This window comes from Diadema antillarum, unplaced genomic scaffold, assembly GCF_040938485.1.
Source record: "Diadema antillarum isolate AM-2024a unplaced genomic scaffold, OU_Dant_1.0 seq00001929_RagTag, whole genome shotgun sequence".
Taxonomy (NCBI): domain Eukaryota; kingdom Metazoa; phylum Echinodermata; class Echinoidea; order Diadematoida; family Diadematidae; genus Diadema; species Diadema antillarum.
In genome coordinates, this window is record NW_027272592.1 from 156,700 (window position 1) to 184,422 (window position 27,723).

A 27,723-nucleotide genomic window follows, 5' to 3' on the forward strand; every position below is an offset into this window, starting at 1 on the left:
TCTTGACAGTGACAAAAAGTATGTTGCCATGGTAACAGCTCACATATTATGAGCCAAAATGATGGAAAATTTTGTGTTGCAAACTACTTCCTCAGTTTTTGCCCAATTTCCATGAAACTTGGTACAGATGTGTGCCTTTGGTTGTAGATGTGCAAGACGCATTTTTCGACAGTACCCGAAAGTACGTTGCCATGGTAACGGCATATTAATGGCAGAAGATCAAGGAAAGATCTTGCGGATTTAACTACTTCCTCAGTTTTTTGACCAAAGCTTATGAAATGTGGCACACACCTTGATCTTGGTGGGAAGATGTGGAAGACATATTTTTCGGACGTGTCGGAAGCTGCGTTGCCATGGTAACGGCATATAAATGGCAGAAGATCAAGGAAAGATCTTGCGGATTGAACTACTTCCTCTGTATTCGACTGAAGCTCATGAAATGTGGCACACACATTGGTCTTGGTGGGAAGATGTGCAAGACATATTTTTTGGACGTGTCGGAAGCTGCGTTGCCATGGTAACGACATATTAATGGCGGAAGATCAAGGAAAGATCTTGTGGATTGAACTACTTCCTCAGTTTTTGACAAAAGCTTATGAAATGTGGCACACACAATAGTCTTGGTGGGAAGATGTGCAAGACATATTTTTCGGACGTGTCGGAAGCTGCGTTGCCATGGTAACGGCATTTAAATGGCAGAAGATCAAGGAAAGATCATTCCTTGGGTAAGACTGTCGTCACGGGGCGGGGGTATTAATCACCTTAAGTGATATTTCTAGTTTATAAATACATGTTTACTATATATTTTTATGTTAATTGTATAAATAAATAAGCTTGAAATATTTTTTTTTTGAAATAATAAAACCACATATTGTCACATTTTATGAAAAAATCAGATATGATCATTTTGAACACTTAAATTGGTTTTCTGAGGCACGGCTGTCAACTTGAGAGTAGGGCATCAATGACGTTGCACCTTTTGGCAGGCTCTTACACGATCGCTTGCAGGAATTATTTTTTTAAAATCGCGTACGGAGACAGTTTTTGATGTCCACGCGTATAAATTGGTGAAAGGTTATATTTTTTACTCTTCTTAATTATCAGTACAGTGAAAATCTCAGGACTGCTTCCCTTTAATGAAATGCTGTCCCCTTACTTAATATTTTGCGAGTAACTCTGATTAACAATCTCTGGTGAGCACATTCAGCCGTAACCTCTTATGCACCAACACCTTCGACGTGTCCACCTCCCCTATCAATACAAAGCTGTGAACGATGCTGCCTGTCTGGCGCTGCTCTTCTAATCATTGTGGGATCATGTCGAAGAACATTGATCTCATGCCGAATACTCGCCTGCAAGTCATCCAGATCACGTAGCGGGGATGTGTATGCCCTGCTCTTTAGGTATCCCAGAAGAAAATGTCACAGGGTGTCAAGTGAGGAGATTGTGGAGGCTATTCCACCTCATGATTGAGGACTGTTATGCATTGGCCAAATAGCTACCAGCCTCTCACAGACAGCTTGAAGATGGTTAGCTGGAGCCCCATCCTGTACCCACCAGAGGTGCCACAACACAACACTCCTTGATCCTGTTTTTCAAAGTTTTCTTCCAGCTGGGGCACAATATCCTCGTTGATCAAGTCTATTAAGTACATTCCACCATTCATGTTTCTGTTGAAGAAGACTGGCCCAACTGTTTGGCCACTTCCACACAGGCCAAGCCCCCACACTCCATATTTGTCTGCTCATGTTTACATCGTAATTGAACTCTGGTGGATGTCTTGCAGCCGCGTACTCCACGACATTATTGCGACTTCATCGCCAGACTTCATCGCCAACAAGGTTTTGCAGGAAATTGGCATCGCCCTCAATCCTGCCCAGAAGCCGCCTCAAAAAGTTGAGCCTTTTCTTGAAATCTCTCTCCAGCAGTTGATGACGCTCATGCACTTTGTAAGGATATAATGTACTTTACAAACCAAAACTTGCAATAAGTAGATTTTGTACTCTTACCTTCGAAGGACCCTAACTTTGTGATGTGGAACAATGTTGATGCAAGCAAGGTGTTAAATTAAAGCTGATGAGTTACTTCATATTGTAGTAAACATTTCACTAGCATAAACCAAGTATTCTTGACATAGCTGACCTTTGAACTTTGGTTACCTTTTTTTAGAAACACACTGCATATTTGTACACTGTATGCTTGTGTGCATGTTTGCACAGCATCCACACCAATTCATACTCCACCTCTGCAGATGTACAATTTACTGTACAGCTAACATCTGTACAGGCAAGCTGCCTGTTTTCACTCCAGCTATACTGGAAGTGACGTACAGTTAACCTCGCTTAAGTCGACATCGCATAAGTCGACAACTCGCTTAAGTCCACATGATTAAAAAAGTTCAGATTTTTGCCTTTGTTATTCCTTGAAAATTTCTTCGTCTGTGAATAGTCGACATTTATAAGTCGACAACTCGCGTAAGTCGACCTGATTTTTGAGTGCCAACTGAGCTGAAATACATGTTAATTCCCTCGTTTAAGTTGACATGATTTTTTCGCTCAAAATCTTACCGCCATTCTCTGAAAAAGAATTGTTTTCCTGCTCCGATTCGCAGCATTTCTACTCGGTAATTGCTAGTGTACGGTGCGGTAGCGCTCGCGCCATCCGTCCATTGTTTTGTATGCCGGAATTGAAAGGGCATACACTCATTCACATTGGAGAATTACATGTAGTACCCAAAGCAGTTCACTTTCCCCCTTTTCTCCTTGTCGTTATTCTCAAAACGCACAAATTTTGTACACCTATAGGTCCTAGTAGAGAATCATTATCAGAACATGAAATAGACCGTGTTTCCGTTTATCCGAATATTCTAACGTTAATTATTCCGAAGCAGTTTTAGAAACCTGGGCCCGTTTTTAGAAAATTAATTAAAATGCAACTACATGTAATTATTGCAACTAAAAATCTAATGCAGGTGTGTCAAATCACGAGCAACTTTGCACATAAACGTAAGTGCGTTGCTGAAAAGGTTTGCGTTTGATAATCATATGAAATTAGAAAAGAGTTGTACGAACCTGAAACTCAATTGCGTTTAAACGCATCTCTGAAAATCAAATGAAGTCCCATCAAATCACGCGCAACGCTGTATTCAAACGCAAGAGCGTTGCAGACGAGAAGACTTGCGGTTTTCGTAAGAAACTAGAAACTGCGTTTAAAAGCATCTCTTAACATCTACGGAGGTGCGTTATTGTTGAAAAGTCTTGCATTACTTTTTATTTTGTACGAATAATTAAAAATTGAACACAACTCTGAAAATCAAATGCAATTGCAAGTCCATCATATCACACGGAACGCTAAAAAGACTAGTTGATAACCATACGAAACTAGAAAATTGTAGGGAACTTTTTTTTTTAAAACTCATTTGCGTTTAAACGCAACTCTAAAAATCAAATGAAGTCCATCAAATTAACACGCAACGCTGTATTCAAACGCAAGAGCGTTGTAGAGAAGGCTTTCTGTTTTCGTAAGAAACTAGAAACTGCGTTTAAAGGCATCTCTAAACATCTACGGAAGTGCGTTATTATCGAAAAGACTTGCGTTATTTTTTATTTCGTACACAAAATTAAAAATTAAACGCAACCCCCAAAATCAAATGCAAGTCTATCAAATCACACGGAACGCTGAAAAGACTTGCGTTTGATAATCATCCGAAACTAGAAAACTGTAAAAAGCTTAAACTGAAATGCGTTTAAAATGCGTCTAAAAATCAAATGCAAGTCCATCAAATCACAAGCAACTCTGCATTTAAAACGCAAGAGCGTTGCAGAAAAGACTTGCGGTTTTTGTACGAAACTAGAAACTGCGTTTAAACGCATAAAAAATCTATACGGAAGTGTGTTATTGTTGAAAAGACTTGCATTATATTTCATTTCGTAACGGAACTTTCGCTGTGACCGAACTTAGTCTGCACTAGCAGGGGAAAGACATCACAACATTTACACGTTTCAAACTACCGAAACGCATGCTGTTTCACGAAATGTCAATGAAAAAATAGTAGCAAATTATTGTTACAGTTCGCTATTACATGTATATGCCGAAGGTTTAAATCTCAGTCCAAAGTTAAATTAGTCCGACGATGGAAAGAGATTTTTTACGAAGGTTTAGTTATTCAAAAGATGTCGTTTTCGGATTAACAAACTTTTCTTCTTCTTTTTATTTCAGACTGGCCCGCGCCGTACAGAGCGGTGGTATTGTTGCGAATCGGAGCGTGAGAACAATTCATATTCAGAGTATGGCAATAGAAATTTAAGCAAAACAAATATGGCGACTTTGGGAAGGAAAATCACACATCCTATTTCAACCAGGTCGGCACTGAAAACTTATCTCGACAGAATCATACGAATTCACACGCATATCTTCGCAGCAACGCACTTGAATTTATATCGCAAAGTTGCATGCAATGTGGGGAATATGCGTTTGATATTTTAATTCAAATTTAAAATGTACAGTGTCTAGAAACGGGCCCAGGTTTCCGATCCGGCTTTCTCAAAATCTCTCAAGAGATTTGGGAATTGTGCGTTGTCATTACTAATCCGCGCAAGATTTATGCATGAACTAAAAAATAATTGTTGCTAATATCAGTAGGTATGTTTTGGCGGCAAAAGGAGTAAGATTTGGGTAGCGATCCGCATCGTTATCTTATTCTGTATAGGGAAAATTAGTTTTCATTTATAAGTCGACAAAATGTCGACTTATGCGTAAGTCGACTTTCGCGTAAGTCGACATGTTTTTCTCAGTCCCGATTATGTCGACTTATCGAGGTTGACTGTATTCCCAATCATGAGAATACGCTGTGTGTATTTCAAACTTGTCATTGAAGACTTCATATCTGTACCTGTTCTCGTTGTAAACTCTTCCGAATTCACCACCTAAACTAATCTGCTGTAAGCATACATATTTGCTTACTCACTGGGAGAATATAAACTGATATATGTGTCTCACAAAGTGTGCTATCAGACTTCCTGTAGTAACATATTCTTCTCTTTTGGTTAGCATTTTGCATATAAATCCCAACTCTGAGACAATAAATTTGCACTGTATTATCTTAAAATTCCACTGTATAACACTTTCTAGGTATTTAAGCTCCTCTGCATACTAGATCATACCCATGAATAGATACTATTTCACGACATTCCATTCCGTAATGCATGCTTTATAATGCAAACTAGTGTAAAACATGATATATTCGCAGCATGGAATTTTCGTGAATTAAAGCTGACAGCCTTTTTCGCGGCATGAAATTTTCGAGAATTGCCACTGGCATTCAATGCATATAGTGTGGGTAAGAACTTTCGCGTGCATTTTAATTTTGCGAATCTTGGCTCTCGCGAAATCAAAGTGCACACAAACATTCCTTGTTTTACAGTACATGTCTTACCAGTATATTTCTCTGCATGCTACACAGTTACATAAAAAATGAACAACAAAGTCAATGTGTGTACTGTAAAACGAGGAATTTTCGCGTGCATTTTAATTTCGCGAATTTCGCGAGCGCCGAAATTCGCGAAATTAAAATGCACGCGAAAGTTTTTGTCTACACTACATGCATTGAACGCTAGTGGCAGTTCGTGAAAATTTCATGCCGCGAAAAAGGCTGTCGGCTCCAATTCGCGAAATTTCATGCTGCGAATATATCATGTTTTACAGTATCTATATTGATGTGTACTTGTTAGCCTCATGTACTGTAAAACGAGGAATGTTTGCGTGCATTTTAATTTTGCAAATCTCACAGGAGCCATGACTCATGAAATTAAAATGCAAGCTGAAGTTCTTTGCTACACTATTGAATGCCAGTGACAATTCAAGAAAATTTTATGTCACAAAAGAGGCCATGGGCTCCAATTTTCAAAAACTTCAAGCTCCGAGAATATCTTGCTTTGCAGTATAATTCACAGTATCGACCAGCATGTCATACCCACTCACATTTCATACCTAAACAAAATGAATCCCACGCAACTTAACTATGGGAATGTGAAGATATTGTCATGAGCAGAGTGTTCTTTCTCAGTTTTCTATGGCTGTTTCCTGTAACAAAATCTAGATTTATGGTGCTTCCCATAATTGATCCATGTATACGTATGTATACAAAATGAGTCGCTGTGACCTAACGGCATTCTACTCTGAAAATCTGCGGCTCGGTTTTCTTTGCCCCTCGCCAACACGAGTCTAAACCTATTCTCTTGTAGGCTCATACTCCACCTCATTATATGTTTGTTTGTCATTCTGTTCTTCTGTATGTACAACAACAGTTTATCTGTCTGGATTTCGAACTGCCTACCATATCGGAAATATTAAAATCTCCTGACAGCCCACATGATAGCCAAACACTCCTCAAGCATGGAGTATCTAGTCTTCCTGGGGAGCAGTTTTTTGTCTCGCCCACTGGAGGTGAAGGCGAGACTAAGGGATCCAAATGGCGTCCGTCCGTCGTCCGTCCGTCGTCCGTCACAAATGTTAAAGTTTACCTGCAAGACTCTCTTATGATGCATAACTTGGCAACTGTTACAGCAATGGCAGCCACACTTGGGTGATAGAAGCACTAGGGGTATCTTCGTGTTATGGTGTTGTCAGAGGTCATGTGATGATGTCAAAGGTCATTTGAGGTCATATATTAAAGAGTATGTGCAAGACTCTTTTCTATGTTAAAGTGTACCTGCAAGACTCTCTTTTGACAAATAACTTCACATAAGTTGCTTGGATTACAACCTAACTTGGGTCATAGATGCACTGGGTGTACCTGCATGTTATTGTGCCGTTGGAGGTCACAGGATAAGGTCAAAGGTCATTTGAGGTCATACGTTAAAGTTTACTTGCAAGACTCTCTTATCACACGTAACTCAGCACATGTTGCTACAATTTCAATCAAACTTGGGTGATGGATGCACTGGGGGTACCTTCATGTTATGGTGCCGTAAGAGGTCACATGATAAGGTCAAAGGTCACTTGAGGTCATACGTTAAAGTTTACTTGCAAGACTCTCTTATCACATGTAACTCAGCACATGTTGCTACAATGACAATCAAACTTGGGTGATGGTAGATGTCTCTTGGGAAGTTGAAGGTAACCACAAGGTCAAAGGTTACAGACAGGGGTCAATGAACTTTTAGGGCCCAATGTTAAGTTTTTAGGGCGCATTTCGTTTATGGCTCATAACTTTTGATCCCTTTGTCCGTTTGTGACCAAACTTGGATGGAAGATGTCCCTTGGGGAAGTGAAGGTCGTCACAAGGTCAAAGGTCACAGACGGGGGTCAACAAACTTTTAGGGCCCAATGTTATGTTTTTAGGGCGCGTTTTGATTGTGGCTCATAACTTTTGATCCCTATGTCCGTTTGTGACCAAACTTGGACGGTAGATGTCCCTTGGGGAGTTAAAGGTCATCACAAAGTCAAAGGTCACAGAAAGGGGTCAACAAATTTTTAGGGCCCAATGTTAAGTTTTTATTGCGCGTTTCGATTATGGCTCATTACTTTAGTACTTTTGATCCCTTTGTCGGTTTATGACCAAACTTGGATGGTAAATGTCCCTTAGGGTGTTGAAGGTCACCACAAGGTCAAAGGTCATAAGCAGGTCAATTAACTCTTGGGAGTTATAAAAAATATTAATTCCTTGTACGCGAATGGGCGAGACACAATTTGGCGATTGCCTTGTTTACTCACATACGCAAGTGTCAATTCCTCCCCATCATGCTCTTCCATGAGAACAGCTCGGCCAGCATTTGAGGCTTCAATTTTCAACATGAATACCTTGTCAATATCTGGTAACTGTAACACTTTGAGGTTGGCATGGCATTCTTTGACCCTAACAAAAGTTTCTCTTCTGTTCCCCACTTAATCTTCCTGGGGCTGCCCTTTGGAGTGAGCCTAGTTCAAGGCAATGCTATGTCATCATAGTGAGGGATGAAATCACTGTAGTATCCAGTCAGGCCTAGAAATGAACGTACTTGTCTCTTTGTCTCTGGTCTGGGTGCTTCCCTGACTATCTGAATAAGTCTCAACACTAGTGTGAATTGCTTTGTCCCCAATTTTGTGTCCTAGAAAGCTTATGGTGCTGAATGCAGCAAAGTACTTTGTGGGATGTGCCGCCAGATTAGCTTCACGTAGCCTGTGCAAAACTACTTCTAGAATTTTGAGATGCTCTTCCCATGTTTCTGTCTGAACTTGTATGTCATCTATGTCATTCACTACATGGAGAATGTCCTTCAAAACTTGCGCATCATTCTAGTGAACTGCACTCCTGCAGTCACCAAACCAAACAGCATGTACTGAAATTAACAATGACCAACAGGAGTTACAAGGGCAGTTTTGGTTTTGTCTGTGACTTTCATGAGATTTGCCAATACAATACAATTTTACTGAAGTACTTACTCTTCACGAAAGAAGCAAATAACTCCTGTTAATTTAGCTTTGGCTGTGGGTCAAACACAACTAACTTGTTGAGACAATGAAATTCTATACAAATCTGTTTATACCAGTTAAGCAAAGGATGTTTCTACAACAATGCAAAAACCTGCCCAATAACTAAGGCCAATAAGCAATCATGGTGGGGAAACAGAGTGGGAGCAAAGAGGTAAAAAGACAACCTGACAGTGAAACAGAGTGGTCAGGAATAGGTCATTGGACATGTTGGTTGCCATGGTCATCTCCTTGAGATAGATCTTGCTCTACAAAGTAGTCTTTCAAGTCTGTGAATACATGTCTGACAGTGCTCAAGACGATAGTAGATACTGCATTGTATGGAAGTTTGCATTGTGCCCGTAGTTAAAAATCTTTGCCTACAAAGGGTAAAAGAAATCTGCTTGATTATAAATCATTACGATAGACTTTTGGGAGACCCACAAACTTTTCTGAATTCTTTCAGTGGAAATATGAAATGACGGGCCCTGACATCACCGTCATTATTATCATACACACACACACACACACACACATGCATATGCATCCTCACATACAGAGTCTTACACACAAACAGACATTATGCGATGTGCTCCTGCATATCCACATAGCAATATGAGAGAGTAAGCCCCCTAGTGTTCTTAACTCTTTATGTGCCACGTTCGCACGTCCGACTCAGTCGACGGCGTGCCAACTTCGCATATTCTGCTCAACAAACAAAAAGCCAAAACCGATCGATAAATCGGCTAATCACTGCTAATCCCGCAGCACAATGAAAGCGTATCTCGTGCTTTTGTTTCTCTCATATACGGCTTGCATTCTATGTGGTGATTGACTATCAAGCCATGTTCCCAACTAGATTTGCTCGTGCATTTTAAGTTACTGTCACGGTTTTACGTGCAAAAGTCATGCCTTTACAGTAATGTAGCAAGTGGTCATTTAGAAGAAAATTGAAAATAGAATCGTCATACAATTTATATCGAAACAAAGCGTGGCATTCCTCTAACTTTGCCTGCTATTATGCCCATCTTAACAGAAATCTGTAGAAGTTATACACATTGGAAAAACGGAAATCCTTCTCAAAGCATGACTACCTTCCTGTCTCAGAATAACGTGGCACACAGGGGGTTTGCACCGTGGCACATAAAGAGTTAATATCTATCTCTACAATGTATGCCCTTCTCTTTTATAAGTCCATGTAAGTTATACATGTATATAAATGGTTGTCTGCTGTCAAAATTAAAGGGACTGTATAGTACTGGTTGAGGTAGGGATTCATGTTTTGAACATTCCTAAGTGAGATAATGAAAAGCCTCTTATGAAATATGAAAGAGCATGTAATTTTAAGAAGGATTCAACGTTTATTTGATGAAAATTGGTTTTCAAATGGCTGAAATATCCAAAAAAGTGATAATAATAAAAGGCGACATGCCCCAACTTTATTAGTATCTCTTTGTTTCACCTTGTTTTTGGATATCTCAGCCATTTCAAAACCGATTTTTCATCGAATAAACTTTTGATACCCCGTAGAACTGCATGCTCTTTGACATCTCATAGAGTGGTTTCTGAATATCTCACAAAACGTTAAAAGCTAAATCTTCACCTCGACCAGAACTGTACACACCCTTTAATGATAGAAATCAAGACTAGCTTTCATTCTGTGATTGTACAATGCCTTCCATGATCCAATACTAATTTGTCTACTGTAATAGATGACATGAATTGTTGCCATAGAATTAAGTACTACTAGGATTTTGCAGTTGCAAATAATCAGTTTTAATCATACTTCAATCAGAGCAATTGTAATAATGATTGGAAGTTCATCCAGTATAGGCCTACCTGAGTACCTGTAGGGTGAGTAGTGTGGCTGTTTTGTTTTGTTTTTTGTGTTGTTGTTGTTGGGTTTTGTTTTTTATACCCCCGCCAAACGAAGTTTGAAGGGGGTATATAGGAATCAGCGGACGGTCGGGCGGTCGGGCGGTCGGGCGGTCGGGCGGTCGGTCGGGCGGTCGGTCGGGCGGTCGGTCGGGCGGTCGGTCCGTTGCAAATCTTGCGTCGCGAACTACTTCCTCAGTTTTCAACCGATTCCCACAAAACTTGGCACAGATGTGTGCCTTGGGTTGTAGATGTGCAAGACGTATTTTTTGACAGTACCCAAAAGTACGTTGCCATGGTAACGGCATATTATGGGCAAAAATGGGTACAAATCTTGCGTCGCGAACTCCTCCCACAGTTTTTGATCAATTTTTATGAAATTAGGTACAGATGTTCATCTGAATATGTTAATGTGCAAGACACATATTTCCGCAGTGGCAAAAAGTGCGTTGCCATGGTAACGGCATGTTATTGGTAAAATATAGGGCAAAATGCTTCATGGCAAAACTGCTTCATCAGTGTTCTTCCAATTCTCATGGAATTCATATTGAATGTTTGTCTTAGGATATAGGTCAGCATGACACATTTCTTGACAGTGACAAAAAGTATGTTGCCATGGTAACAGCTCACATATTATGAGCCAAAATGATGGAAAATTTTGTGTTGCAAACTACTTCCTCAGTTTTTGCCCAATTTCCATGAAACTTGGTACAGATGTGTGCCTTTGGTTGTAGATGTGCAAGACGCATTTTTTGACAGTACCCGAAAGTACGTTGCCATGGTAACGGCATATTAATGGCAGAAGATCAAGGAAAGATCTTGCAGATTTAACTACTTCCTCAGTTTTTTGACCAAAGCTTATGAAATGTGGCACACACCTTGATCTTGGTGGGAAGATGTGGAAGACATATTTTTCGGACGTGTCGGAAGCTGCGTTGCCATGGTAACGGCATATTAATGGCGGAAGATCTAGGAAAGATCTTGTGGATTGAACTACTTCCTCAGTTTTTGACAAAAGCTTATGAAATGTGGCACACACAATAGTCTTGGTGGGAAGATGTGCAAGACATATTTTTCGGACGTGTCAGAAGCTGCATTGCCATGGTAACGGCATTTAAATGGCAGAAGATCAAGGAAAGATCATTCCTTGGGTAAGACTGTCGTCACGGGGCGGGGGTATTAATCACCTTAAGTGATATTTCTAGTTTTTTTTTTTTTTTTGGGGGGGGGGTGTTTAAGTGGGAGTTGTATGTTATAGCAATCACATCAACTATGATAATTGGCTTTAAAACAAATATTTCTGATTTTTTGTATATCACCCTCACTGCAAGGGATTGTTCCTGTCTGTGATGAGTTTCAAATTGCCAGCATGAGGATGCTAAGTTGTAGCCTTTTGTTACAATGAAGGCAGTCCTGTTGACTTGAAAAATCAAATACAAATTTGCACAAGCTCTTAGATCATCTGCAAAGCTACAGATTCGCACTCAAGGCCTCAAAGGTGCATTTGATGCAAAGGATTTACTCCTGATTTTGAGAGTTGCAATTACTCTTAACTCTTTATGTGGCAGGCCCCAGAACATGTTTACAAGATTGCCGATGTCAATACTTGTATACTTCATTATAATATCTTCTTGCTGAATGTGTGTCATCTATGTTGTGTATGTTTCCTCTGTCTTCATAGTATTTTGCATTATTGTCTTGTGTATCTCCTAGATCGTCCTGTGACATATCTCTTCAATACTCTGCACTACTATGAGAAGAAGCTGAGAGATCGCCCTGCCCTAAAGAGGAAACTGGTTGGAGTAATCATCAGTGCCCAGAAGGGAATCAGGCCACCTACTTGGTATGCAACTTCTTTCCTTTCAGACTGGGATCACTCTGTCTTCATCATGTATTACTTTTTTCCAGTTCGAATAAACTGCTCTCTGAGAAAGTAATCAAACCAAGCACATTGACCATGACTTCCCTCCTTTGTATAAAAATATAAAACATAAAATACTGTACCTGAGTTTGTTATATCCCTGTGAAACAAAGTTTGAAGGGATTTATAGGAATCATGTGGTATGGCGGATGGTCAGTCTGTTGCAAATAATGCAGATAAACTCCTTTTTTTAAGGGTTTTTAAAAACTGTTTGAATATATTTCATAATACAATTTGATAGTTCTTTATCAGAGCATCTCTTCATGTTTACGGTCTGACCTTTATAAACTCTGATGTCTCTTTCAGGTGCCTAACGCAGGCCTATCTGGACTTCCTTGCCAAACCCCAGGATGATGTCAGCTGGGAGCCTGACCATGACTTCTACATAAACCTCATCAAGAGGCTGGTGGACAGTATCCTCTTTATCTGTGCTGCTGAGTCTGCACATCCCAGCAATTCTGTGTAGGTTAAGCAGGGTTTATTTCCTTGCAGCAGTCTTCAAAAAGTATTTCAATGTCACAATATCTGAATAAAGTGTAACTTACCCCACTTCACATTCTCTGTTTGTATTTCTTACCATTCACCATCCGTCATGTGTTGTCCATTGTTCATCCTGTGACCCGGAACACATTTCCATTCATGCAAATGCATAATGATAATCTCTTATCCACTTCTTAACCACTCATCCACACCTCTCCCCGGGCTAAGTTTGTGGAACGTAAGCTAATATTTGATTTTTATAAAAAAGAGATCACATCGCAAGGATACCATTTGCAAATCGACTTTTACAGTGAAATAATCGCCCTGATAGGGTACTTGACCAATAATTAAATGCAAGATCACAAAAGCTTGTTGTCCCAGCTAAAACATATTTAAAAAAAAAATATGTTAAATAGAATAGTTGCTTTGCAGACTATTATTACCCCAGTCACAGCATACATTACCGATATATCCAACCAGCACTGACAGTGCTCACTTGCCACTCCGTTGGGAATGTTTCAGGTAGTTGCCATTTTACAGGCAGGTACATGTTGATCGACCAACTTATACATAATGTACCATGAGTACCAATTGTTGTCGAGCCCACCGGAGGTGTGGGGAGACTAAGGGATTGCCTGCGGCGTCTGTCCGTCGTCCGTCCGTCCGTCTGTCCGCCCGTCCGTCATCTGTCTGTAATGCTACAAAAACTTGAATAACTCTCTACTGAGGATTTCAATTTCACTCAAACTTGGAGGGAAGAGGGGTTATACAAAGTTACACATTTTACCAAACATGAAGGTCACTTCAAGGTCAAAGACCACTGGCAGAGGTCAATGAACTTTAGGGCCCAATGTTAAGTTTTTAGGGCGCGTTTCGTTTATGGCCCGTAACTTTTGATGTGTCTGTCTGTTTGTGACCAAACTTATTTGGTAGATGTCCCTTTGGAAGTTGAAGGTTACTGCAAGGTCAAAGGTCACAGACAGGGGTCAACAAACTTTTAGGGCCCAATGTTAAGTTTTTAGGGCGTGTTTCGATTGTGGCTCATAACTTTTGATCCCTTTGTCCGTTTGTGACCAAACTTGAATGGTAAATGTCCCGTGGGGAGTTGAAGGTCACTACATGGTGAAAGGTCACAGGCGGGTCAATGAACTTCTGGAAGTTAGAAAAATATTAATTTCTTGTACGCGAATGGGGGAGACACAATTTGGCACTTGCCTTGTAACTCCTAGGTGGAGAGCAGCAATGTGGAAAATGCATGGTAGATTTCGACCAAACTGGACAATTTTCAATTTGATCAGGGGTTTCAAGTTTTATGCAATAAGATTCTGAGCCTTTGTGACCACATAGACCACAAATTTTCAGAAATGTGCTTGTTATTCTACAACTGTTGGAGCCCATAGTGTGTGGCATACATAGCTTGGGGAATGATGAAATGATGTACAGAGTTCCAAGTGTGTGTAATATATATGTGCATCATGGGTTAAGAGTAAAGATTTAATGGATGCTCCTAGAGTGACTTCATTTGAATGGCCTCATGTAATTATTGTGGTTTTTTTTAATGCTTTACCAAATAGGATTGATTTATTGCATACAGTTTGTACAATATTGTATGTGACATATTTTTAAGAGTTACTGATAATATGTACTTGTATACCTCAATGAAGACTTTTGGTCACTTTAATATTGTGATCAATTGTAATATTGTTTAAGGGTGCATGACAGAATTGTGTTTTATTCTGGCTAGTTCTTGTGGCCCTTGATATTAGCCCTATCTCAGCCTTGCAGGACAAGTCATCTTTCCCGTCCTTTGACTGGCGTTTCAATGAGTTTCCCAACATCACAGCTCATGCCTTGTACTGTGTATGTGTTGAGCTGATGGCTCTCCCAGCCTACCCAAAGATGGTAGGCAATGCTGTCTTGGATGTGGTGCTGAAAAAGTAAGTGAATGTACCATGTTTGCACACTTAACATTGATTCTTTATATCAGCCGTTTCCTGTGTAAAGAACGATATTTCATGAACCTATTATAGTCCAGCGGATATAGAAAAAAATCATGCACTTAATGGTAAAAGCACCATACTTGGTACTCATGTACATGATGCCAATACAAGTCAATTCTGATATGGAAGCCACTCTGATTCTCCCTTTGGCGGCCGTGGCGGGCATTTTTCAAAATGGCTGCCATGTGATATAGCAATGCTGTGTAATTTGGAAACTATAAGTCCGATTGTCGTGATTCTTGTACCAAAGTATAGGTTTTGAGGGTCAAGGATTCCAATAAAATGATTTTTGAGAGGATAAAACCATGACAACCTACTTATTGGCGGCCATTTTGGAAAAAAACATGGCCACCATGCTAGATAAAACATATCCTTAAAACGTACGGACAAAGGGGACAAATGACTCTGGTACCAACTTATCTGTTTTTGGGGTCAAGGATTCCGATAAATTCAACTGTAAGTGAATATGAATCGTTTCATCCTACGTTTTGGCGGCCAATTTAATAAATATGACTGCCATACAACAGGTAATGAATATTGTATATCTTCGAACTCAAAAGATATATAATTACGATTCAAATGTTAAAGTATAGTTTTGGGTTGAAGGTTTTCAATATAATGAGGTTTTAGCAAAGTGAATCGGTTCATCACATCCTTTGTTTTGGCGGCCGTTTAAAGGACAAGTTTACACCGCCATAGACATGTGGGTTGAGTGAATGCAGCAATATTAGTACAGTTGAACCTCTCTTATCCGGCCTCCCTTTATCCGGATCTCTCTATTATACGGATGCAATCTCGCCGTGGTTTTTTTTTTTTTTTAATAATTACGGGAGGAAAGGGGGATTCCCAACTCCTTGAGAACTCCTACACAAACACACATGAATTACATATTACTTCCAACATGATTAATATACATTACATCAAATTTCCTTCCAAATTGCTTACCTTCAGACATTTTAACATCCCCAAACATCCCCAAATGAAACAATGAAAAGGTTGCAGTATACACATTACTACATGTGGTACTACAATGGGCTACATCAGTACATTTGTATGTATATGTACATGTATAAAGCATCGAGTCTCCCGTATCCGGCCAAATCCCTTATCCGGATGAGCCCCGGTCGCGACTTGTCCGGATACGAGGGGTTCAACTGTAGAACACAACAGTGAGAGTTTGAGCAAAATCGGACAATCTGTTCAAAAGTTATGAATTTTTGAAGTTTCTGCTCAGTCATGGCTGGATGAAAAGACTACTATAGCTTGTGATATCACATGAGTACAATGATATAAAGAAAGAATAAAGAAAATTCAACATATTTCCGTTTTTCTCCCATAACAAAAGAACACTCGACTTCTCTCTTTCAGAAGGCAGGGGGAATAATATTACCCTTAACATACATCAGTAGCAAGTCGAAGAACTGTGCACTTTATTAAAAAAGTAAAGTTTTGTAAAATTTTCTTTTTATTTTCCTTATATAGTTATATGCATGTGACATCATATTTTGTAGTAATCTTCTCTTCCAGCAGTAACTGCGCATATACTTAAAATATTCGTAACTTTTGAACGGATTGTCCAATTTTCCTCAAACTTTCACCTGATGTGTTCTACTAATATTGCTGCATTCTCTCAATCCTTATGTATATGAAGGTGGACTTGTCCTTTAATAAATATGGCCTCCCTCCAGTTATATAGCGTACGAGTGTTATGAAAGCGTGATGCCCATTGTGGATTGATCTCTGGTGTAAACGTTTGTTTTAGGGGTCAACAATTACTTGTTCACTCATTTTTAGTATTCTAATGTGGAACATCTGGGCATGATTAACTTTGTAAGCATTTTGGAAACTATGCTCAACTTCCTTTATAGGATTTCTGTGTGTACAGTGTATGTGAAAAACATGATCTTCACAGTTTCATGTCTGAAGTACATATTAATCAAGACTATACATTTTCTAGAAATATAGACTCTCGTTTTCTCTGGTCCCTGGACCATGGAATGAAAATCATAGTTTCCAACCAATGTAGTACAATTAGTCATCAGTCTGTTTTCTTTGGAAACGTGACACTAAGTGTGAGAAAACTTCTTGGGTCACTTACATCAAATGTTAACACACTATATGTATGTCTATGAAGTCCATGATTGACCAGGCTGTTCTGATACTTACAACTATACTGAATCTTATACATCAAACGACAGAGTAAATATAATAGGTATTATACAATACATCTTTATATGTTTACATCTAATTGTCATTTGCAGCTCCACATGAGTCTACTAGCAAAAAAATAAAAATAAAGTACAAGAAAAATTATGCTAATTTATGAATTTAAAGAAAACCTCAAAGAAATACCATTTTTAGGTTCATAATTATTGGAAGATAAACTGCAGAATAAAAAATTCAATAAATCAATCTTACTTACCGGCACCAGTGGAAATACTGAAGATGTTCTCTACAGTGCACCTGCATCTACAGTCTTATATATGCATTCACATTTATCACCGCTCATCAATGGATGATCAGGAACAATGATTGTTTTGGATTGTCAGAGCTCATTCGATTCCTTCACATGATTCCTTGTAATTTTGTGTAACAGTTTTGACAAGGTCATACTATGAAATAATGATAAAGAACTGAAAACAAACTTTAGAAATCAGTAGGTCGTATAAGACTGCAATAATCATGTCTTTGTGGCTGGAAACTATGACCATACACTAATTGTACTCTCCTGTCTATGCATCCAAAATTGGTGGGAAAATCTTCTATTCCATTCTCACCATTTATTTTACCTTTGATATTCAACATAATTATCTTTAGTATTCCAGGTATGCAACAATTGTACTTATGTGATGTTCAATACCTACTAGTGAATGTGATAGAGGTATGGTAAATCAACAACAATCAATAAACAATAAAGAACTAAACGCCGCAACAACAAAGGAGGTTCATTTACCAATAATAGGTGAACATCTTGTCAATGGGACGATACATATGGCAAGTGAAGGTGTATATAACAGGGTGGCCCCTCAGTAAACGGAAACAAATATTTTTTTTTTTTGTCAAAACCAAAACGAAATTGTCCAATTTGGTTGAGTACTTTTCTTTCTGAACATGTTTTTGTTGATCATTAATTTCTTACTTTATTTTATCAAAGCTCAGCAACAGAGACTACCCAACAATTGAAGGTAATTTTTCGACAATAATCCTATTCAAGCATTCCACATTGTGATGTGCGGCTGCAATTCTTTGTTAGTCTCCCAAGGCAGTGGCTTTTGTTCGATGCTGAAATTTGTTGAATTGAGCTAAGAAATTTACACTTGGCCCGTCTTTACAAAAACATCTGTAGAATGAAAACTACTCAACCAAATCGGATGATTTCGGTGTCATTCTTCTTCTAGATAAATTCTCGATAATTCTATGTCATTCATTTTGGCATCAAAGTAATGCAAATGTGCAAATATTTGCGAAAACTCACGTTTCCGTTTATTCTAGGCCACACTGTATATAAAGTGTGTGTGTGTGCATACTCTATGTAGTGCAGCAGTCATATTTATCAAAATGGACATGAAAACGAAATGTGTTAGTTCTATTCATCAACAAATGCTTGTTTAAAAATCATTGACCCCAATTAGTTTCAAAGACGTACAGTATAGTATATATTGCGGTGGCCATGTTTTAAAATGGCAGCCAAAACATAGGATGTGATGGTTGTATATACGAAAAGATGTATCCATTTAAATAATTGAACCTCAAAAACATATTTTTGTACCAGAATCACGAAGATGCATCCATTGGTTTTAAAGATATATAAATAGAATGTAGGGCGGCAGCCATGTTTTTTCAAAATGGCCGCTAATAAGTAGGTTGCCTAGTTGGCGCTACCGCAGGAGTCCGTACACTGTTTTAGGAGTGCTGTTGCCAAATGCTGTATTCCTTTATTCAAATGATCTTCAGTATATATCTACACTCAGCAGAAAAAGTAAGTAAACACTTTTTCTATATCATATTTTTCATAGAAGATTTTGGTGAAAATCAATGTATTATATAGCATATTAAAGGTAATTTAATTGGCTATCAGGTTAGTAGGTTAATACAAAATGAAAATTTGCGCATGAGTGAACACATTCATTTTTGCCCACCAAGGCACAAAAGTAAAAATTGCAAACTTTGAGAAGTTGTCTTTCATTTGGCAATGCCCTTCAAGATAACAATGACAACAAAAAGCCAGTTTAACACAATGAGAGACATGAATGAAATAGCAAAAACAAGTTTTTGTTCTCTTTGTCTCTTTATAACTTCAAACAAAAAGAAAATGGGAAACTAAGGGGGGAAATAAGAATTTTCTGTCACCTTAAACTTCAAACGACATAGGAAGTAATGGCATAAAGATGATTAAATAAACATAATTTCTTGATTTTACTCTTCTTATTTAGTAAATTTAAGGATTCATGAGATAAATTTAAGAACCAAATATTATTTACAATTTTCCTAATTAGAAAAGAAATTGAAATTTCTACCATTTTTGTTAATATTGCTTCTTCTCTTATATCATTGGAATATGGGTTTGACCTAAGATTCTTCATTTTTCTTCCTTATTTTTGGCCTTTATTGATATTTTGGGCTTCAAAGATATTGTAGAGATCAAAAGTTTAATTTAGCAACTTAATTCATGCATCTAATTGTGTTAAATTTGTCTTTTGTTCTTATTGTTATGTGGAAGAGCACTTGCACATGAATAACAACTTGTTCAATTTTGCAATTTTTGCTTTTGTGCCTTGGAAGAGAAAAACAAAGATGTCCACTCATGCATAAAGTTTCCCTTTTTATTGACCTACTAGGCTGATAGCCAATTGAATTACCTTCAATATGGTATATAATTCATTAACTTTTAGCCAAATATTCTATGAGAAATACAATCTTGAAAAAGTGTTTACTCTCTTTTTTTGCCGAGTGTATATAAAATCTGTCAAAGATTAATGTAAAATAGTCGCAATGTTATTACACTTTCATTTTATTGAAATATTATATGTATTGTAATACTGCCGTATGTATAGTGTCCACCCTATCATTTACAATTCATGGGCTATTATTTTCATCAGAGTGATCAGGCTTACATTTACGTCTGCTGCTGCCAAATGCTATCACAATCCGCGATCGTTTTTTTTTTCGACTTCTGTGTGTAAACAATCTGAAATCAGTCTGTCAATTTCAGAATTATTGCCTCTCTTGTTGTCCGAGACTGTTGAGTATGTCTGACGGTGGTAAATTATGACAGTATAACTTGAACCGCGGAAGAAACGCCAGCGCCAGCTTCATCATAGTACCGCTGCCGGTAACTGTGACCAGCAGCCCCATATGCATAGCTTAATGGGACTGCGTACTGTAGCATTCAGGATCATGATAAGGTAGCATCACGGGTAAATATCAACTTAAAATCAACATATTTCTTAAATTTGAAGACTTAACGGTAAAGTTAAAGTATTGACAACAGGCTTCGGGCAAAGTTTGGTTCTGCCAATAGTCCCTTTCTGTTCAAATTGATGACTTGATGTGACTCGGTCGAGAGGAACCTTGGAGAGCTACACTGAATTATTGACGGCCAGCACAGGCGCACACATGACACGCGCACAATCAAATCCATTGACGACCGGTTATGCGCTCTCCCAGATTCCTCTCGACCGAGTGACATTAAGTCATTAATTCGAACAGAAAGGGACTATTGGCAGAACCAAGCGTTGCCCGAAGCCTGTTGCCAATACTTCAACTTCACTGATAAGTCTTCAAATTGAAGACATTTTTCGACTTTAAGTTGATATTTATCCGCGATACTACCTTGTCATGATCCTGAATGCTACAGTGCGCAGCCCTATTACGCTATGCATATGGGGCTGCTGGTCGCAGTTACATGTACGCTGCCGATGGCGAGAACTACTCTCTCATTTTTTGAGCAATTGACCTCGAATTTGGCATGTGCGCCTAGTGTCATAGGAAAATGTGCAAGACACCTTATCTGTCTGTATGGAGTAATGCATTACCATCATGGTAACCACAAATTTTCATAAAAATCGTGCAAAATGTTGCGGCCATAATACTCTCTTATTTTTTGAACAATTGACCTAAACTTTGGCTTGTGTGACTACTTTCCTAAGTAGATGTGCAATACACCTTTTTTGTCAGTACAGTGAAACCCCGTGATAACGAGGTTGGTGGGACTTGTGATATTACCTCGTTATACCCGGTACCTCGTTATAACCGTATGCATCAAAAACAAAGAAAAAACATAAGCACGACGTCATATACCCATCATTAGCAATCAAACTTAAGAACATCCTTTGCGTTGTTATTACACAGTTACGGATCATTATTATTGAGAGAATAAAGGGAAATTATTTGTGAATTGATACAAAAAAGACGAAAAAAAAGTTGGGGTTGAAATGTGTTAATTCTTTATTTTTCTTCCGAAAATCTCTTCGCAGAATAGTTGCACATTATGTTCTTGACAAGTAGGCCTATATTATATTTGTGATTCTTTCTACACCTTTCTCTTCCTCTTGCATTGAACCATTCTGAAAGAATGATATCTTTCGCTTGTGAAATACAGTGTAAAATGACAATGAACAAAATCAGATTGTATAAATTGTTAAGTTTTTCTAAACACCAGCGCAAATAGAGTAATATACATGGGTTGATTATCGTAACTTTCGAAGTATTACGCTATTGGTGCCCTGCGGGAATGCGATGATTTCATGAATCATTTCCGCTGTAATATTACACAATGTGATCGTTGCACCCGAAGTGATTAAAAATGCGTTGTTTATTTCTTCCGAAAATCTCTTCGCCTTTTGTACATCCATTCTTGAAAAATATGCGACATGGAATTTGGAAGGCTGTGATCCTTTGTACGCAAGTCTGTACCTCGTAGACCATTCCGAAAGAAAGAAAAATCGTCATTGTGACATGCAGTGTTAAATAATAATGAACAAACCCAGATCTATTCAATCTGTTGAATGGGTTTGTTTCTTTTTCTGAACACCGACTCACGTAGATTAACATGCGTTATTCAACTATTTTTACGCTAATGTCACCAGGTGGGATCGTGTTGATTTCATTAACTATTTCGGCTTTAATCATACACACTCATATTTACATTTGTTAAATGATGATAAACAAAGTCAGATCTATTCAAACTGTTAAATGAGTTTGTTTCTTTTTCAGAACTCTGACTCAATTAAAGTAGGAAAACATGCGTTATTCAACTATTTTGACACTAATGTCACCAGGCGGGATCGCATTGATTTCATTAATTATTTCATCTGTAATCATACACACTCATACTCACATTATCAATAACAAAGCCAGATCTATTCAAACTGTTAAATTTCATTTGTTTCTTTCTCAGAACTCCGACTCAATAAAGTAGATAAACATGCGTTATTCAATTTTTTACGCTATTGTCACCAGGCAGGATCACATTGATTTCATTAATCATACACACTCATATTCATATTATCATTTGTTAAATGATGAACAATCCAGATCTATTCAAACTGCTAAATGCGTTTGTTTCTTTTTCTGAACACTGACTCAATTAAGAAGATTAACATGTGTTATTCAAATATTTTTACGCTACTGTCACCCGGTGGGATTGCTATGATTTCTTTAATTATATTGGCTTTAATCATACACACTCATATTTACTTACCAGCAAAACAAGTGTAAGTCGGAACTAAAAATGGAAAGGATATAATGTAATATATTACACACGCATTCCTATTGTCCATTTTTTGCCTCGAGTGTCGCTACATGAAAAGTTTTTGAATGCATTTTTTTTCTCGTTGTGTGTTCTGACCTTCTATCACGCACGCGTATCTCGCAAAAAAGAAAATCGAATGATATTCAATAACTTAGTAGGAACGTTGGAAGGTATTCCTGTGTCTTATCGCGTGGTTTACAAGAAAACAGGGAAGGAACGGTACTCTGCAAAACGGGAAAGAGACAGGGATAGCATGGATTCGGTTTTCAATGTTTCGTTCATTGCATGTTTGAAAGCGGCAAGTCAAGAAATGGAACCTCATTCTATCTGATCAATTTGATCATGATGCACCAAAATTGTCCTCGTTATAACCGAAATAATGGGAACCCATTTATAACTGAACTCGTTATAACCGATTCATTCTGCCATAAGTTTACACGCAAAGGAAAACGGGACCGACGCGATCACCTCGTTATAAGCGGGAACCCATTTATAACGGAACTCGTTATAACCGATTCGTTCTGCCATAAGTTTACACGCAAAGGAAAACGGGACCGACGCGATCACCTCGTTATAAGCAGTTCCTCGTCATAACCGAAGTCATTATAACGGGGTTTCACTGTACCCTGTTATGCATCAGTTTGAAAGCAATTCAGCTGAAAGTTGGCACATGTAGTCAATGTAATGTTGTACAAGACATCTTTTTCTTGAGTGTTGAAAAATCTGTTGCCATGGGAAACAGAGAGTTCTTCTTTCCTCACAACCAACATTGTGCTCTCCATAGCTGACAGTTATAAAATTTTTTTAGCCCTCCAAAGTTGGATTACTTTTTTTTTGATATGCTTTGTGTATATATTATGTATATATATATATATATATATATATATATATATGAGATATACATACATACATGTATATATATATATATATATATATGAGTTATACATACATACATACAGTGTATATATATTGTCTTGTTATGTTCTCAAGTTTTATTCTGACCTTATTTGTGCAATTATTGTATCTGCTGTAAATGCCATTCTGCTTCTGATTTGTCTGAATTTTATCCCTAAAAAGACTGGGGGGGGGGGGCCTTTTAGGCCCCCCATCGACATTTTGCGCGATTACTCTGCAACACGCGATGCTCTATGACTTTTTTCTTTCAAGTTTCCCGCACATTTTGACCTCAAATTTGTGATGCCCGGGGGTACGGTTCTGAAGTTACATAACATTTTTGTACATGGATGTGAGGCCGAAAATGGCTCAAAAATGAGATTTTGTATACAAAGTCAATGCAAATTGAGTTTTTTCACATGGTTCATATAAATATGCTTATTTTTACTCTCAATGGCTAAAATTAATTTGTTTTAGGAATATTATGCTTCAAAAAGTGTCTGCCACAAATTTTGTTAAAAAAACAACAAAAACAAAAGGTCGAAAAAACAACGAAATACATAAGAAATTCATGAAACAATAAAATAAGTAAGAAATTAATTTTGATACCGATTTTTTTTCAAGTGCTTTTGCTAAGAATGCCACAAAGAATAATTAGACAAAAAATGAGCACTTTTGGAGCTTTATTTACTGATTTAGATCAAAGAGTCTGATTTCTCACATAAATTAGCATAATTAATCAAAATAAAATAAAAGAAGACTATTCTGGAAAATTTAAACATACAATCTTGTAGATTACATTGCACACTACCATTGTGCAAATTTTCGCGGCGATCGCGCGATCCACGGCCGAGATCTTAAGGGGGGCCCTTTAGGCCCCCCAGTCTTTCGAGCTACCAAAATAGCCCAGTCTTTTTAGGGTTATAAGAATGTCCAGATGATTTGTGATGATGATGGTATACATTCTGATGTGCTTCTGATTGCAAATGAAAGTCTCTCTGTATGCACTCCTTCACACCTCTGTTAATTACAGCCCCTCGGAGCTGCCTCGTGAAAACATCATGATGTGGATCAATGCCATTGCTCTTGTACTCACCTCCTTGCCAGTAAATACACTGTCTTATACTTCATGTTGTGTAGTGACATTTTAGTCAGATTTTCAGATCTGAAAAAGATTATGAAACACATAGTGGAAAGCTATTTTATAATCAAATGCTCTATTTGCCATAAAACAGCAAGATTGACCACAGAACAGGCAAAATTTACTAGGACAAGCATCCATATGAACTTGTCATATTATATGTATGCATAAGCAAAATCATTTGCTGTGCTCCTTCATGTTCACATTCTGGAAATAATCTTTCATACAAAAACATTTTCATATACAATGTAGATCACATTTTACTAAACAGTAGATAGAATAAGTATACCTACTCTGTATGGTGTTAAAACCTTAGCATCCAATATTTTGCAATGCATGCAGAAGTATTATTTTGGGAAGCAGTGCATCACAATTGGGAACACAAATTCAGATAAGCAATGCCCACGTGAGGTGCAAAACCCTAGGCTGTGAATGCTGTGGTCTTGGCAGTGATACTGCAAAATGACTTCTAAAAAAAAATAAGTAAATAAAATAGAAGGTACCTGGTTTGCATTTTCAAAAGGATTTTGACTAACCCATGCTTACGATGTAAATAGATGATGACTTCTGCTGTACAGATCATACACATTTTTTTCGTCATAGCCTTCTTCAGCAGTGTATCGAACCTTATGATATACAATATGTTTCATTCCAATAGATCATATCTGTTATAATGTTACTTGCTACTAGTATCCACAGAGTTTGGTCCATCTATCAATCTGAACAGTCTTACCTAGATTCTGGCATTAAATCATGATAAGCCTTCAGAAGATTAGAAAATGAATGTATAGTATCATACAGTGAGAAGTTAAACTTCTTGAGGACTGATAGGGTTGCCATTTGATATGTACATGATATGTGATTTGTACTCTTGTATGGTTTTTCACATTAGATGAAAATATGTTGACCCAAATTGATATAAATATATCCCATTGTGCAAAAAACATGACTTTTGTGGAATGTAGAAAAATTGCAAGGAGTATCTTTCATGAGTTGACTGTAATACACATCAGTGGACAACATCCCATATGGGCTCTTGCAACTTAAGGGGATGTATGCAGGGAGTAGTTTTAAATTTTCTTTTCCAATTTATTCTTTTTTGGCAGAGAGGGGCTTTTTTCTTGTAAGGTGTGTAAACAGGAAAATATCCAAAGTTTACTCTCTCTTTTGGCATCAAGTGGTGAGAAAAGCAGTTCAGATATATGTTAAAATTCCAAACTATATTCATTTCCAAGAAGTCGGTATCTAACCTGTTTGGAATGAAAACATGATATTTTGTGAAATAACTTGGTCATTTACTGCATCGAAAGACATAAAAATATGTTACTGATATAAAGTCAGCAGAAATGTGTTGTCATTGTTAAACAGAGTGTACATATGATAGTTTTCAGAATTCCTAGATTCAGTAGAGTACCGGTAACTTAATTCTAATTTTTGTTTCTTCATTTCAGGAGTCCTACTGTGAGGTCATCCAGGACCGGATTGTAGAGATTGTGTGCAGTGAACACCTTGGTTGGTCAAAGGTTGTGCCACTGACCTCCCGAACGAGCCTTACCCACTTGTTTGCAGAGTTCAACTTTGCCTCTACTCACCCGCTCTACACAGAGACAGCCAGTGCCTATGTCATTGCAATCACTCATGCTATATGGCACCATTCTAACATTGGGCAGCTAACACCGCTTCCACAGTGAGTTGACCATATGATTGTGTACTTACTTGTTCAGTCTGCTCTCGTACACTGCATGTCAATAAACCATTTTCACATGTCATCTGTTCCTCCAAATAACAAGGTCCAATTTTGACCAAACTTGGCAGGAGATAAAAGCTGTTTGATTGGTTCAGGACCAAAAACACCATAGAAATATTGGGGGGGGGGGTATATTTAATTTTGGTACCACTTTTTAGGCCAGATCAGGGCCCTAAAAGGAATTGTCTCAAATATCTGAAGCATTGATTTTGGATAACATATCTAGATCAAGTGGGACATAAGTGCTATTGTGTGCAGATATTTATGGGGGAAGATTTTTGTGGCATCTCCAGGGTGGACCCATTAATGGCATTGATCCTGTCTCTTCATAGTGCATGCTAATCAGACTTGGCAGGAATCCTTTTACGGGTGGAGAGTGCAAAGTTTTCAAAACGTATTTGTGGTGTCCATGGGAGCCTTGGGGCAGGGATACTGTTTGCAAGAGCACTGAATTTCAGTCATCCTCTCTGTCAAGAAGAACAAGTTGTTGTAAAAGTGGTTATTTTTGCATGAGTAATTTTTTTAACTCTGCTGAATAAGATGAATTTTGCATGGTTTTAATCTGTGGAATGTAGACATTTATTAACATGGTCCATGATATGACAAACAAAAATATTTGTGAGTCTTTATTTTCATGTTGGTTTTTTGGCTGCGCGAAATGCATGAAAATTTCCACTTCTACAGTAATTGTATTTTGCATAGAATGACTTTAAATTATAATACACTGCACTTGTTTTGTGAGGCCTCTGAAAAAGTTCTAGTTCTTATTCAGTAATGACATTCCATCAAGGGCTACAGCAAGAAAGTTATATTTATGTTTAATTTGTCTGCAGAGCACTTGAGCATCATGCCCCTGGGCTATTTTATCCTGTGTGTGTTTTTGTCTTTATAAGATTTCTTAGGGAGCAAGTCAAGCCCCATGTCAAGACAGAGGACCAGTTCCTCTTTATCTGCCACATTATTGGACCATTCCTTCAGCGGTTTTATGAAGAAAGAACCAGGTGTTTGATTGAGGTGAGGAAATTCGTTCCTAAAGTGAAACACAAGTAAAACTTTGAGACTACGGCTGTAAGCACTGAAGATATTCTTTCCCATTAAAGCAAATGTTCTTATATACTTCTAGGAATATCTTACCTTTTGTCTATCTCGTGACCAATGCTGCATTCTCCCTTATGGGCCAGTCACAAATCAGTTGCGACGCGTCGGCGATGGGTAAAACGCGGGAAATTTTAACAAAATCTTTAGACAGATCTCACGATTTTGCACCCGTCGGAGGCGCTCTCCGGACGCCTGCGGCTTGTTGCAGATTTTTTAGGCATCGCCACACCCGTCGCGGTCCCTAACTTTGAACTTAAAATTGCAAGATTGCTCGCAAGATTTTTCACCCATTTTTGGCATCCCAGACACAATATCCGATGATGACCTACGATGCCCTCCGATTAATCGGAGGCGTCCTCCGAATAA

General features: G+C 38.1%; 1 protein-coding gene across 1 annotated transcript in view; it reads left to right on the plus strand.

Moving 5' to 3' along the window:
* The window catches only part of LOC139713235 (mediator of RNA polymerase II transcription subunit 23-like), a gene marked incomplete at its 3' end in the record, with an annotated part of 181,478 nt that overhangs the window by 141,271 nt on the left and 12,484 nt on the right, over nt 1–27,723 (plus strand). The window contains exons 26-31 of the mRNA XM_071624980.1: nt 12,037–12,166; nt 12,551–12,657; nt 14,502–14,661; nt 24,405–24,477; nt 25,964–26,199; nt 27,153–27,273. Of these exons, the coding sequence (XP_071481081.1) occupies nt 12,037–12,166; nt 12,551–12,657; nt 14,502–14,661; nt 24,405–24,477; nt 25,964–26,199; nt 27,153–27,273 (827 nt within the window). The remainder of the gene's footprint in view (nt 1–12,036; nt 12,167–12,550; nt 12,658–14,501; nt 14,662–24,404; nt 24,478–25,963; nt 26,200–27,152; nt 27,274–27,723) is intronic.